The following is a 12,494-nucleotide window of genomic DNA, read 5'->3' as shown; positions in this document are numbered from 1 at the left end:
GAATGCCTCCCAAGGGACGCTGTCAACCAGTCTCCTAAACAGGCCAAATCCTGCCCTCTGGAAGTCCAAGGTAGCAGTTCTGCTCATCCCCCTCCTTACTTCTCCATGAATCAAAAACTGTCATTTTGTGATCGCTGTGCCCAAGACAGCCTCCAACCATCACATCACCCAAAAGTCCTTCTCTGTTCACAAACAACAGGTCCAGCGGGGCGCCTTCCCCAGTTGGCTCACTCACCAGCTGTGTGAGGAAGCTGTCTTCCACACTTTCCAGGAACCTCCTAGACTGTTTCCTCTCTGCTGTATTGTGTTTCCAGCAGACATCTGGTAAGTTGAAGTCCCCCACGAGAACAAGGGCTAGAGATTGTGAGACTTCTCCTAGCTTATAGAATATTTTGTCTGCGTCTTCATCCTGGTTGGGTTGTCTATAACAGACTCCCACCATGATATCTGCCTTGTTGGCCTTCCCCCTGATTCTTACCCATAAACACTCAACCCTATCATCACCATCATTAAGTTCTAGACAATCAAAACACTCCCTAACGTACAGGGCTACCCCACTGCCTCTCCTTCCTTGCCTACTCCTTCTGAAGATTTTATAGCCATCCACTGCAGCGCTCCAGTTGTGCAAGTCATCCCACCGTGTTTCTGTGATGCCAACTATATCATAGTTTTCCTGATGCACAGTAGCTTTCAGCTCCTCCTGTTTGTTGCTCACACTGCGTGCATTGGTGTAGATGCACTTCAGTTGGGCTATTGATCCCACCACCCTTTTGGGGGAAGATACCCTAATTCCTACGTGACCATTCTCAGGCACTTCCGTGGTTTCTAACACATCCATAACTCTTGCGTCTTTGCTGCCACATGGATCTCCATTCCCTACCTCCACTGAGACAGCAGACTGAAGGACCTCGCTAGCACACCATCTCTCAAACATTGGCGTGCCATTCCCAGGCTTATCTCTAGCGAGCCTGGTTTTATCCCTTTCCCCTTTCAAATCTAGTTTAAAGCTCTTTCAATGAGCCCTGCTAACTCCTATGCAAAGATCCTTTTCCCCCTTTGAGGACAGATGTGCCCCGTCTGTTGCACACCAAATTTCTGACAACAAAACTGTTTAGACACTAAAAATGTCCAGTAAATTTATTGCACAGGGGTAACAGTGAAAACAAGTCCATCATGCCCATCACGTTGTCCATCAGCAATGTGGCCAACTTTCATAATTTCACCCTCATCTCTTAGGGACTGGGCTGTTCCTCTCTATGTGCCCTAATTCCCAAAGTCCTGGTGCTACAGAAGAATCTCTACTTCTGTTTCTTTTCTCTTTTAAAGCAGCACTTCTCATGCTTTGCATTGCGGAGAAATGCTCAAAAATGCTGCTGCCTGAAACCAGGAGCCAAAAGACAAGAACATTACATTTTTTTCCCCAAGTTCTGAGGTTCTGCAGCTCGTTTCATGATTTTGCAGCCGTTGCCAATAGTGTTAAATCATTTCCCTCCCACTTACCTCGGGATCCTGGAGGGAGAAGCCAACGATCCAGGAAAATCCTGGAGGGCTGTGACCACACATGGTGGAGCTGGGAGGGAGCCCTGGAGCTGCCTGGGTGCAAATCTATGACTCAGTGCAACTTGCACCCCATTGACCAGGGACACTGGGTACACTCTTAGGACTGTCACATGGCAGCAGGAGGGTGACACATCCAGAGCATGGCCACCCCAGTGCAGGCACTCAGCACCCTTGGATGCACTTGGTGCTGCCCACAGCATCAGGCGGTCTCACAGCTCCACTTGGGTCGTGAAGGGTCTGCCTGGTGTTAGAGGGCAGCACTCCCCGATAGGCACAAATCAGATTATCATTTCCATCAGGCATCGGATGCCCTGGGCATCCCCAGCTTGACCCCCACCCACCCACATTTGGGATGAGGGGGTTGAGCATTGGGTGAGTGGTCCTTGCCAAGAATTGCTGCTTACGCAGCACTTGAACGTGTCAGGATCCAGCCACAGGCTGTAAACCAAGCCCAGTTTGAAAACAAGATTAACTGTATGTGCACAAAGGATTTATATTTGCTGCTGGGGTGAAGGATGCTGCTTGAAAGATGTGAGAAAAATTGCCCTTCTCATTGAGCAGCGGCGGACGACACGCGCTCCTTTGCCTTCTTTGGACAACAGCAGTGTCTCCTCCACACCCGGGGCAGACCCTGAAGGGGAAAGACGTGTGCGAGGTCCCCATACTTTCCACCCCCCCTCCCCGCGATCTCCAGCCCACCCGTGCTCTCCCTTCCCCTTGCAGCATCCTGTCGCAGTGGGAGCCGCTGGGATGCCCGAGGGGAAGCCGTTGGCACTGGTCCACAGTGGAGCCACTGGGGAGGTGAATCACATCCCACCTCTGAGATGAGGACAACTGGGCAAGTGATCTGAAAGAAGCTCTGCAGTTACTGGAAGCCTGTGGTTTGTTCCCAAAGGTGGGTTGTGATTCACCACCAGAGCCCGGGCAGTCCAGCGGCACAGACATCTGGAATGAAGCAGGCTGCAGAGATCCAGCCAGCAGCTACTTCTCCATCGAGGCCAGGAGGGGCGTGCAACTGCTTGGCAATGAACCCATCCAGGCTGGTGTGATGTTGTGGCTTCTCCTAACATCCCAGGGACTGGGGATAAGACAAGTTTCTTTGGCTCAGCAGGCAAAGATATAACTCAATTCTCTAGCTCGAACTCAAAATATGGTAGGTTTAGACTCAAAAACCAGGTGGCCAGTGTGGGTGTGTGTATGAGTATTGGGGAGCAGGGAAACAAGCCCTTAAGCAGCCTCATGAGGCTGTGGGTGATGCTGCCCCACGGGAGATACCAAGCTCAAGGTGGGCTGAGCTGTGATGTGTGCTTTGAGGCTTGGTCCCACTGGGGCTGATGGCATCAAGAAAGCAGCAGAGGTGGGGGCATGTGTCCGGCCTCTGGGTCCATGCCGTGGACCACTGGAGCCAGGGGAGGACACCTCTTCCCACACTTGTAGCCATCCCCTGGATGGACATCCCTGAGAGACTCATGTTTTGTGCCAGTCTGGGGTGACAATACCCTGGCACAGCCTGGCTGCCCTGTAGAAACATCATTCCCCATTTTGAGGCATTTTAGCCCATAAAGCCCTTTTCTACCTTATTTCCCCTACTTCTTGTAGGGATGTTTGTGTCCCTAGGGCTGCTTTTGGATGTGCCCACACCCCTCTGCAGGCCTCAGGGAACCCAGCGTGCCTCCAAGGTGCCAGGAGATGTGTCAGGGCAGCCTGAACCCACACCAAGGCAGCAGCACCTCCCCAGACCCTGTCTGGGGTCCAGGAGGGCTGCGAATGGTACAGGTCCCTGCACAACCTGCTCTGACAAAGCTCAAAGCGCAAAACCTTTTTCTGTCGCTTTCTTGCTGTTTGCTGGAGCTGTGGCCAGCTCCAGCTTCACCCACCGCTAAACAAAGCACTCACCAAAGCCCTGGAGACGCTGTGTCTTGGTGTGTGGGGACCAGTCAATTTTGGCAGGATGGATTTGTTCTCATAAGCCTCATAATCACCCTGGCCTTTATCCATTAAAGAATTACTGGCTATTAAAAGCGGTTAGAAACATTCGGTGGACTTGCCAGCTGCTTTGCCCAGCTGTAGCCACTTGCACTTCGCAGTCACTTGTTGCAGAATAATTCCTAGGCAGAGAGCTACCATTTTAGGATGGTAAAACCAAACCCTGGACACAGATTGGACCAGGAGGAACTTCAGTGGGATGCACACAACCCAGTGAACTTATGGATCTATACACCCCCATGCACATGCTTTCAGCCTCTCTCATGGTGGCTTTGGGCGAGGTTTGCATTAAGCAGCCTCGTGGTGTGGTGCCGTCTCCTCTTGCTGCAGTGGAGGAGGCCCAAAGTGTTTTGGGAGCAGAGGTCCTCAAAGAAGCAGGTTGGTCATGCCCAGCTCCTCTCTCTGGTGAGCCTGGGGTGCCAAGCTACTCCGAATCCAGGTCACCTTGTGTGGGCTGAGCTATAGGGCTTAGAAAGGTGCCAGCTGCTCGTAGGGCTGATGCCAAGCAGAAAGGACACCATACAGTGAGAAAATCCTTCTCTGACTCTCAGTGGGGTTGTCCCAGCCCTGCTCTGCCCTGCCCCTCTGCAAGGCGCTGCTCCGGCTGTGGTGCCAGCTGTGACCTCTGAAATTATGGCTCATTGCACACAGGGGGACTCACAGCAGCGTGGCAGGGAGGACCTGGCACCCACTGGGGACATCCACCCCTGGACCCCCTCGCAGACTCCCAGGTTTGGACCTCCTGCCCCCACCTCTTCTTGCACCACACGGCTCAGGGAGCACTGAGCACCCTTCTCCCGCAGTCCCCTGGGTGTCCCAGTGCGTGCTCCAGGCTGGGGCAGCTGGTGATGATGGGAGCAGGGCAGCCCTGACCTGGGCTCTGTCTCGATGGGTGCCAGAGAGGTTCTAGGTAGAGATTTGGGATGCAGCCCCATCCGCATGAGTGGTGGGTAAAAGATGTCTGTTCCTGCCTCTCCTGTTGTGGGAACTCGCTGCAGCCCCACCGAAAGTGTGACCTGTAGAAAAGCCAACGTTGTCCTCACCCGACACTCCCCTCCAGCTGAGCTCTCGCTCACCCTAAGCAAACAGATGTGGGTACGGTGCCAGGTGGGGATTTTCCTCCTCAGCGCCTTTTAAATCAGTTCCTCAAGGTCACGCGAGGAGTCTGAGGCCAGGACGGCGGAAACTGCCCTGCTGCAGCCACCTGGCCTGTCCTCTCCCACCATGTCCCCCTGTCCCCTCTTGTCCCAGGGGCCTGCTGGCACTTCTCAGGTTCCTCCCAAAGCTCAAATTTCTTGCGGACCAACCAACCAGAGGTGCTGGGAGGGAACAGTGCACAGGGCACCTTGCGTCCTCCCAGTCCCTTTGGAGCACTAGGAGGTGTCTCTGTGGTAGGACATCGGTGTCAGGATGGAAATACTGTGCTGATGGAGGCTGCTGGGCTATTTTGGTGCGGGACAGGGGCTCTATCACCAACCAACACCAATGTCCTTGCTGCAGAAGGCTTACCTGAAAGACTCTCCGTGGGTTTTGGACCAGTTTTTTACATCTTTACTTGCCAGCTGGCATCTGACAACCAACAAGTCTGGGATTTTGGGATCAGGATAATCCCCCACGCATCCCAGAGGTGATGCTGATAGGGCCAGTCTCCTCCCTTCCGAGCATTTGTAGGAACAGGCTGTCATGGAGAGCTCCATCCAGCTCCCAGCTTTGGCTGATGTTGGTTGACATCTGTCCCTCCCAAGGCCACCGTTCACATGGCGACGCACCCACCAGCGGTCACGAACACACATTTCTTCCGAGGTGGAAAACCAGAAGTGATGTGACCATGAGAGCAACATGCTGAAACAGTGTCAGCACCCCTCTGCCCAGGAAATGCTTTCTCACATCACCTCCACGGTTGTGTCGTTGCTACCTGTCACCCCCACCCTGGCTCTGAGAGTTGCCAGGATGATGCAGGAGGGTGTGAAATGCCTTCATGGTGGGAGCCATCCAACAGCTCAAGCCGTGTTTGCAGACAACACGGGCCCATCACTAGCGTCGACTTGCTGCAGTTGTTGGATGGATGCTGTCAGGGGTGTGAAGGGCTGAGCAGCTGGCGTTTGACCCCGAAGAGCCACAAAGCTCCCGTCACATAGGAGGGATGTGAACAAATAGGAGATGCGCTCAAATGATGCAAGGGGGACATTGGTGCCGAGACATTTATCCAATGCTGGCAGACCTTTTTAGACATTTTAATACACCTTCAAATCCTTGATAACCTTCAAGACTTTGAACTTAGGGGTTTTACCTAAATGAAACCCAAAAGAGATCTGAAGGGAAGGAGGAAAATAACCAAAGCAAGAGATTGAAGAAGGAATAAACTTTTCATGTCCAAGGTTAGAGGTGGCAAAGGAGCCATGATTAGGGTTCCTCTGTCACGCAGTGTCCCTTCTGCAGCACTTCCCACCTTGTGCAGGTGCCCAGGGACCTCCTCATCCCAGCCCTGAGCCACAGCTGAGATTGGCCCTCACAGAACCTGAATGCCACTTCACATTTCTCGGCTTTGCATTTCTGAGCAGCTTTGGACACCAACATCTGAGTTTTCCCACCCAGCAGCCTCCAGGACACTGAAAGATCTGAAGCAAAGACACAGCCAGGACAAAGGAGCAGAAACCAAAATCCTCTGAGATCAAAGAACTTTTGTCTAGAGATTTTCAATTAGATCAGGACATGCTCTGGCTGCTTTTCCTTGCTGCGTTCATAATGCAGATGAGCTTCATGTCAGCTTGGCCTCCTTTCCTCCTACCACGTTGGCTCCAGCTTCATTTCATTAGCGATGGCCTGCCTTCATTAGTGAATTAATTCCCCAGGAATTGCACTGCAATAAACCCTACCAGAGCAAGGACCAGCAAAGCCACATCTTGGGGCTGGCTGGACAACTGCAAGTATTTTTTGGACAAAAAGGATGTTCACAGAAATACTAAAAAACAAACAAATTCTATTCAAATCAGACCTGGAATCTTTGAAGCTTTTTCAACCAAAACAAGAGGAGATGTTTTGTGAGTGTTAGATTTGGGTTGACCCAAATGGGTTGGAGATCCAGGAAATGAGCCCTCATCCCTCTTGGGAGACAGACCCCAAGACAAAAGTCAAATCAATAGAAACGCAATGAATACACCACTCTCCATTTGTTTTCAGATGTGTTCTGATATGTCAGACGGCCATGGGGGCTTTGCCCACTCAATGCCAGACACCTAAAGAGCCTGTCCTGGGCTGAGGTGGGCTCCCTTGGCTGCAGTGGAGAGGCATGCAGAGGTCTGGCCACATCAAGATGTGGCAGAAGAAGTTGAATCTAGTCTGGGAATGATGAGCAAAAGGGAAGAAGGGTGGATAGTGTCCTCGGGGTAAGGACCTGGGGAGCATTTCATGATCTCCTGGAGAAAAGAGGCCTCAACGTCTTTCCCCAGCGACTCCATCCTCAGCCCAAGAAACTTTGACTGCAACATCTCCCGGAGCATCCCATTGCAAGGCAGCATCTCTCCCTGGAGGAGCTTGCTCCATGTCTCCCCGTTAGCTCTGCACAGCCTTTGGGGACAATTTGTCTGCCCCCGCCTCCAACCATCACTTCTTGCACTTCCTCTGGGGATGCAAACAGCACTTTATCAATAATTGATATTTTGCCTCTTTGCATTATTTTCCAAACCTCAAAGACATTTTTATTCCACACCAAACCAAAGCTCCTGCCCATCCCATTTCAGCGGCATATTAGTGAGGCTGGATGGTTGCTGTGCTCCCTCCAGGCTCCTTTTGCCTGGCCTTGGCAGGGCATCCAGGAGGACTTGGGGCGATGCCCATCTCTGTGGGGCAAAAACTGCCAGTGAGGGAGGACAGGAGGAAAACCTAGCAATTATGGTCAGGCTCAAAACCCCACAGACAAAGGAAACAAACCCAAATTGTATGACAATGGTGGTGACTATTATCATGGATGTTTTAGTCGCAGCTGTTAATAAAAATAACAGTAGTAATAAAATTGCAATGATTCTAGCAATTGTTCCAATGCTGATGATAATAATAAGATTATTTATTAATTGTGAGCCATTATCAGCATTTTCTAGTGCTTCTGCCTCGCAGACCCATCCCAAGCTCTAGCCCTATCATATTAATGCAAAATGAGGTAAATAGGAAAGGCTTTTTCTTTATGGCATAACCAAGGAAGAAACATGGGAAGAGCAAAGTCTGTCCCTGACCCCGCTGCTAATTGCCCCCCACCAAACGCCCTGTGCCATGGGGTTGAGCATTGGGTGGGATCTTGCATTCCCTCCTTTAAGTAGGGTTTGCAGCCTTCAGAGCAGCTGAGCCCCATGAGAGCTGCATGGTCAGACCCTGTGGGGTGGACGGAGGAGGAACTCAGAGTCATTTTATGGCTTTTGTCATTCTCCATGTAGGGCTGACAGGGGACATTGGGCACGCGTGAGCCCCCGAGGAGCACGTTTCCCTGCAGGGTGTTGCAGCTGCCTCTGCCCTTGGCTTGTTGCTTGAAGGAGCAAAAGGAGCAAAAGCCCCAGCTCCAAATGTTACTGTTTTCTATGGATTTTTCAGGTTCAGCCATGGTTCCCATGACCGTGGTGCACACGTGCAGGGGGATGCACGGACAGGCTTTGCTCTCAGCTGCCAGCTGCTTCTGCAGTGCCACACTTAAGCCTCACAGTGCGAAGTGAAGCAAGGAGCAGGGAGAGCCAGGTCCTGATGTTCGAACTGTTGTGTGTGTCAGGCCAGGCATGTGCAGCGAGGTGGCGGCGATGGATGTGCAGCAAGGAGGAGGGATGGATGTGCAGCGAGGTGGGGGCATCAACGTGAGGCAAAGAGGGATGGATGTGTATTGAGAAGGGGTGGATTTGCAGCGAGGAGGGATGGATGTGCAGTGAGGAGGGATGGATGTGCAGCAAGGAGGACAGATGTGCAGTGAGGAGGTGGGAGGGACATGCACTGAAGTGGGGAGGTGGACGAGCAGTCAGCAGTGTGTGGGGCAGTTGTTCTGCTATGTGTGTGTTATACACTCTGGACCATGTGAGCTTGTGTGCATCCAGGGACCTGAGGTCTGCATGACCTCTGCAGCTGTCCTGATAGCCATCTGCAACAACACACAATGTTCTGGAGCTGCGGAGGGCCGGGACCATCTCGGCTGGGCCCCCTGCAGCCATTCCCCATCTCCTCTGCTTTGGCTGCAAGAGTGAACACTGCATCCCCTTCATCCGACCCTGGTTCATGACTAACAAGAGGGTCTCAGTGGTCACTCTGTCCCTTGTGCTCCCGCAACACAGGCATGGGGAGAAGGGATGGGTGCTCTGGGAGCAGCTCCATGCCTGGGTGCTGGCTGCATGCCCTGGGAGGGTGTCTGGGGACCGCGGTGGCACCGCTGCTGCTCAGCAGCCTTGTCTCTCCAGCGATGGCTGTTGCACAGCTCTGCAGGGCAGGGAGCACCCGGGATGGCAGTGCATTCAGCAAAATCAGTAGAAGACCCTAGAAACCCTGAGGAGTGGGGAAGATGGGACATGGCTTGCAGGGATTGCAAAGAGGGAAGGAGCTAGAGCAGAGGGGTTTGTGCTCTTATTTCTAGTGTCAGCCCCCCGAGCTGATCGAGCCTGGGGATGTGGGAGTGGGGTGTCACGGCTGGAAGGGCACATCAGCCCTCCCCAGAGTTGACGTGGGGTGCACAGCCCAGCACACAGCCTCATGGGAGCCTCCGGTATCCCTCTGCCACCCACCGCTCCCATGGGCCTCCCCCGCTTTTTCCTTCGCTTGGCCCACAACACTGGTGCTCTCCCACCACCCCTCGTCCTCCCCATGCCCCAGATCTCCCTGCCCTGCGCCTTTCTCAGGGTCTCCTGCCCTCTCTCCTCCTCACAAGGAATAAATCACCCTCCAGCTCCAGCCTCGAATCTCAGAGGAAAGAGCAGCCTGCATTGCCACCTCCTTCCCACGGGACCTGGCTGCCTCTGCGATCCTGGGAATCTTTCCCCAGACCAGAGGGGACTCATTCAGGAGAGCTGTCAGGGACCGATGGCTCTGGACCCTCTGGACTCCTGGGACCGATGTCCCTCCCTCTGCCCTGTGCACCTCCATGTTCCCACCCTGACACCTTGCCCATGAGATGGGCCTTGAAAAGGGACCTTCAAGGGGGAGGGAGAGTGGGTTTGGGTCCTTGGCTGTATTAAAAAGCCCCAAAATGCTCCATTTTTTCACCACAGGCAAAAGCTGCAGACATGCAGCAGGGAGCTCTCAGCTCCCAGACATGCATCAGGATGGAGATCCAGGTTTGCCAGTTGCCTCCACATGGTCCCCATGGCCGGGTTAACACCAGCATCACTGAAAAACCCAGCAAACAGTCAGAAAAACGTTCTTTGTTCACCCCCTCCAGTGGAAAGCAATAACACTTGGGCTGCAAATCTTCTTGGCCTCCAAGGAGAAGCTTTCCTTTGAGGGCCGGGGGGAAAAATCAATCTAGCAGGCTCCGCTTCCCGCCTGGAGAGCTCTGGAGAGACGAGCCCAGCCCCGGTGTGCTCCCCAGTGCCATCAGGGAGGGAGCAGAGCCCAGCCAGAGCACAGCTCTCCTCCTCCTCCATCCTTTGGCACCAGCCCATTAGGAAAGAGGGTTTTGTCGATCAGCCCAGCACATTAGGAAATGAAACAGGCTGTGCCCAGAAGCTTCCCCAGGGGTCCATTAGCACTGGCAGATCCTTCCTCCAGCCCGGCAGGTCCCAGAGGATGCTTTTGCTGGCGATTTCCTCCCATGGCGCAGGGGGAATTGTCTGGGACAGGGTGCTGGCAGGGCTGCTGCATGAGGGGAGGAAAGGGTAACCTGCTGCTCTGGGTGTAGGGTGCTCACATGTAAGGTGGGCTGCTGGAGTGACATGAAACCCCTCCGGATATGAGGGTGGAACACGCAGGCACGATCCAATTTGCTAATGCATTTCCTGGCTTGGCATCAACCCCCAGAGCTCCAGGATCATGTCTGAGGTCTCTGTCCACCTCTGGGGCTGGAGGTGGTGGTGGGAGACGGGGTGAGGTTCCCCAGGGCACAAGCAGAGAAACCAGTCCGTTAACGCATCTATCAGGACAAGCTGTTACCGATCGCCAAGGGAGTGAGGAGCATTGCCATCTCAGCATGGGCATTGCCACCCCACGTGGAGCAGTCTTAACCCCCAGGCAGAGCATCCTGCTTGTGTTTAATTCTTTCCTGCGGTTTTTGTCTCCTCCACAGTTATAAGAGCGTGGTGACACCCCGGCGGGCAGCAGTGGCCATTGCTTGCTGTTGGATCGTCTCCTTTCTGGTGGGACTCACCCCTATGTTTGGCTGGAACAACCTGAACAAGATGCGGAGGACTCAGGAGCTGAACGCCAGCCACACGGAGTTTGTCATCAAGTGCCAGTTTGAGACGGTCATCAGCATGGAGTACATGGTGTACTTCAACTTCTTCGTTTGGGTCCTGCCTCCCCTGTTGCTGATGCTGCTCATCTACCTGGAAGTCTTCAACCTCATCCGCAAGCAACTCAACAAGAAGGTCTCCTCCAGCTCCAGCGACCCCCAGAAGTATTATGGGAAGGAGCTGAAGATCGCCAAGTCATTAGCACTGGTCCTCTTCCTTTTTGCGCTCAGCTGGCTCCCTCTGCACATCCTCAACTGCATCACCTTGTTCTGCCCATCCTGCGAGACGCCGCACATCCTCACCTACATTGCCATCTTCCTCACCCACGGCAACTCAGCCATGAACCCCATCGTCTACGCCTTCAGGATAAAGAAGTTCCGGACAGCCTTCCTGCAGATCTGGAACCAGTATTTCTGCTGCAAAACCAACAAAAACGCCAGGACCACCACAGCCGAGACGGGCAACTAGGAGCTGGGAGAGATCAGAGAGGGGTCCTCCGTGCCCAGCCCAGTCCCCACCTGGCCACAGTTCCTGCTGTCAGGGGAAGGGGTGGTGAGGACCTGGAAAGGCTGAGTTCGCCAGCCCTGTGCAATCCGAACAGCCGTGTCCCCCAGCTGCCCCAGGAGATTATTTATTCACAAGCATCGTACTGTTTTGATATTGTAGCCTGCACTGTTCCTTTCCTTTTTTTTTTTCCTGTTTGTTTTTGTTTTTCATTTTTTTAATGGTTGCCAAGTATTTAAGGAGAAATTGTACAGACAAAGGCGCAGTTTATCTTCATGCAAATAAAGTGAAATGATAAAAACCACCCAGGAGGTCCTCTGCCATTGATAGAGACCTCTGGCTCCTTGGAGCGTGGCAGTCGGTGATGCTGGGGGCACCTCACGCTCTGGCCCCCCATCCATGGGCCCATGGGGGTACCTGGGCACTGGGGCAAAGGCGTGCCCCGGTGGGAGTGAAGCTGCTGAGAACCAGGAAAACCCAGGGCAATGTGATTTCTACAGCTCTGAAGCTGGGAGCTTTCAAGCCCATTCTTTCCCTTCCATAACCAGGGAGAGGTGAGCTGGGCTGAGACATGGGAAGAGATAGGAAAAGGCATCCCATGGCAATGCCAGCACCCACAGGGTGATGAACCCACCATCCCCACAGAGCAAAGGGTCAGTCTCCAACTCTCAACGCTACCAGAGAGGTAGGTAGAGGGAAAAGGAAACTCAAGCATAACCCCAGAGTACTCTGCAAGAAGTACCCTTTGCTGCCCCGATGGCTCCCCATGGACCCCAGCAGCACCCAGCACCCCTGCGAGCTACACCCAGGGAGCTGTGTCCCCTCCATGTGTCTTCTCTCTCCTTTCACTTTCACTTTAAGTCATTTTTCCCTCTTTTCTCCTGCCTGTCTTCTGTGCAAGGCAGTAGCAAGTCTCCCAGCCCCTTTTTCTCATCTCTCCCCTGTCACTCCCTACCACCCCCACTGTGCAGCCAAACCCTTTTGACCCAAGCCTTGTGGGTTAATGCAGCCACCTCCATGGCCCAGGGGAGCAGA

General features: G+C 53.5%; 1 protein-coding gene across 1 annotated transcript in view; it reads left to right on the top strand.

Moving 5' to 3' along the window:
- Nucleotides 1-11,763, top strand: part of ADORA1 (adenosine A1 receptor) — a 28,536-nt gene extending 16,773 nt beyond the window's left edge. Inside the window, exons 2-3 of the mRNA XM_009335102.1 lie at nt 10,790-11,465; nt 11,497-11,763. Of these exons, the coding sequence (XP_009333377.1) occupies nt 10,790-11,423 (634 nt within the window). The 3' untranslated portion in view covers nt 11,424-11,465; nt 11,497-11,763. The remainder of the gene's footprint in view (nt 1-10,789; nt 11,466-11,496) is intronic.
- The last annotated feature ends 731 nt before the right edge of the window (nt 11,764-12,494 follow it).

The sequence above is a fragment of the Pygoscelis adeliae genome, unplaced genomic scaffold, assembly GCF_000699105.1.
Source record: "Pygoscelis adeliae isolate BGI_AS28 unplaced genomic scaffold, ASM69910v1 Scaffold472, whole genome shotgun sequence".
Taxonomy (NCBI): domain Eukaryota; kingdom Metazoa; phylum Chordata; class Aves; order Sphenisciformes; family Spheniscidae; genus Pygoscelis; species Pygoscelis adeliae.
Note: the sequence above shows the minus strand (reverse complement) of the source record. Positions and strands in the feature narration are given on the sequence as shown.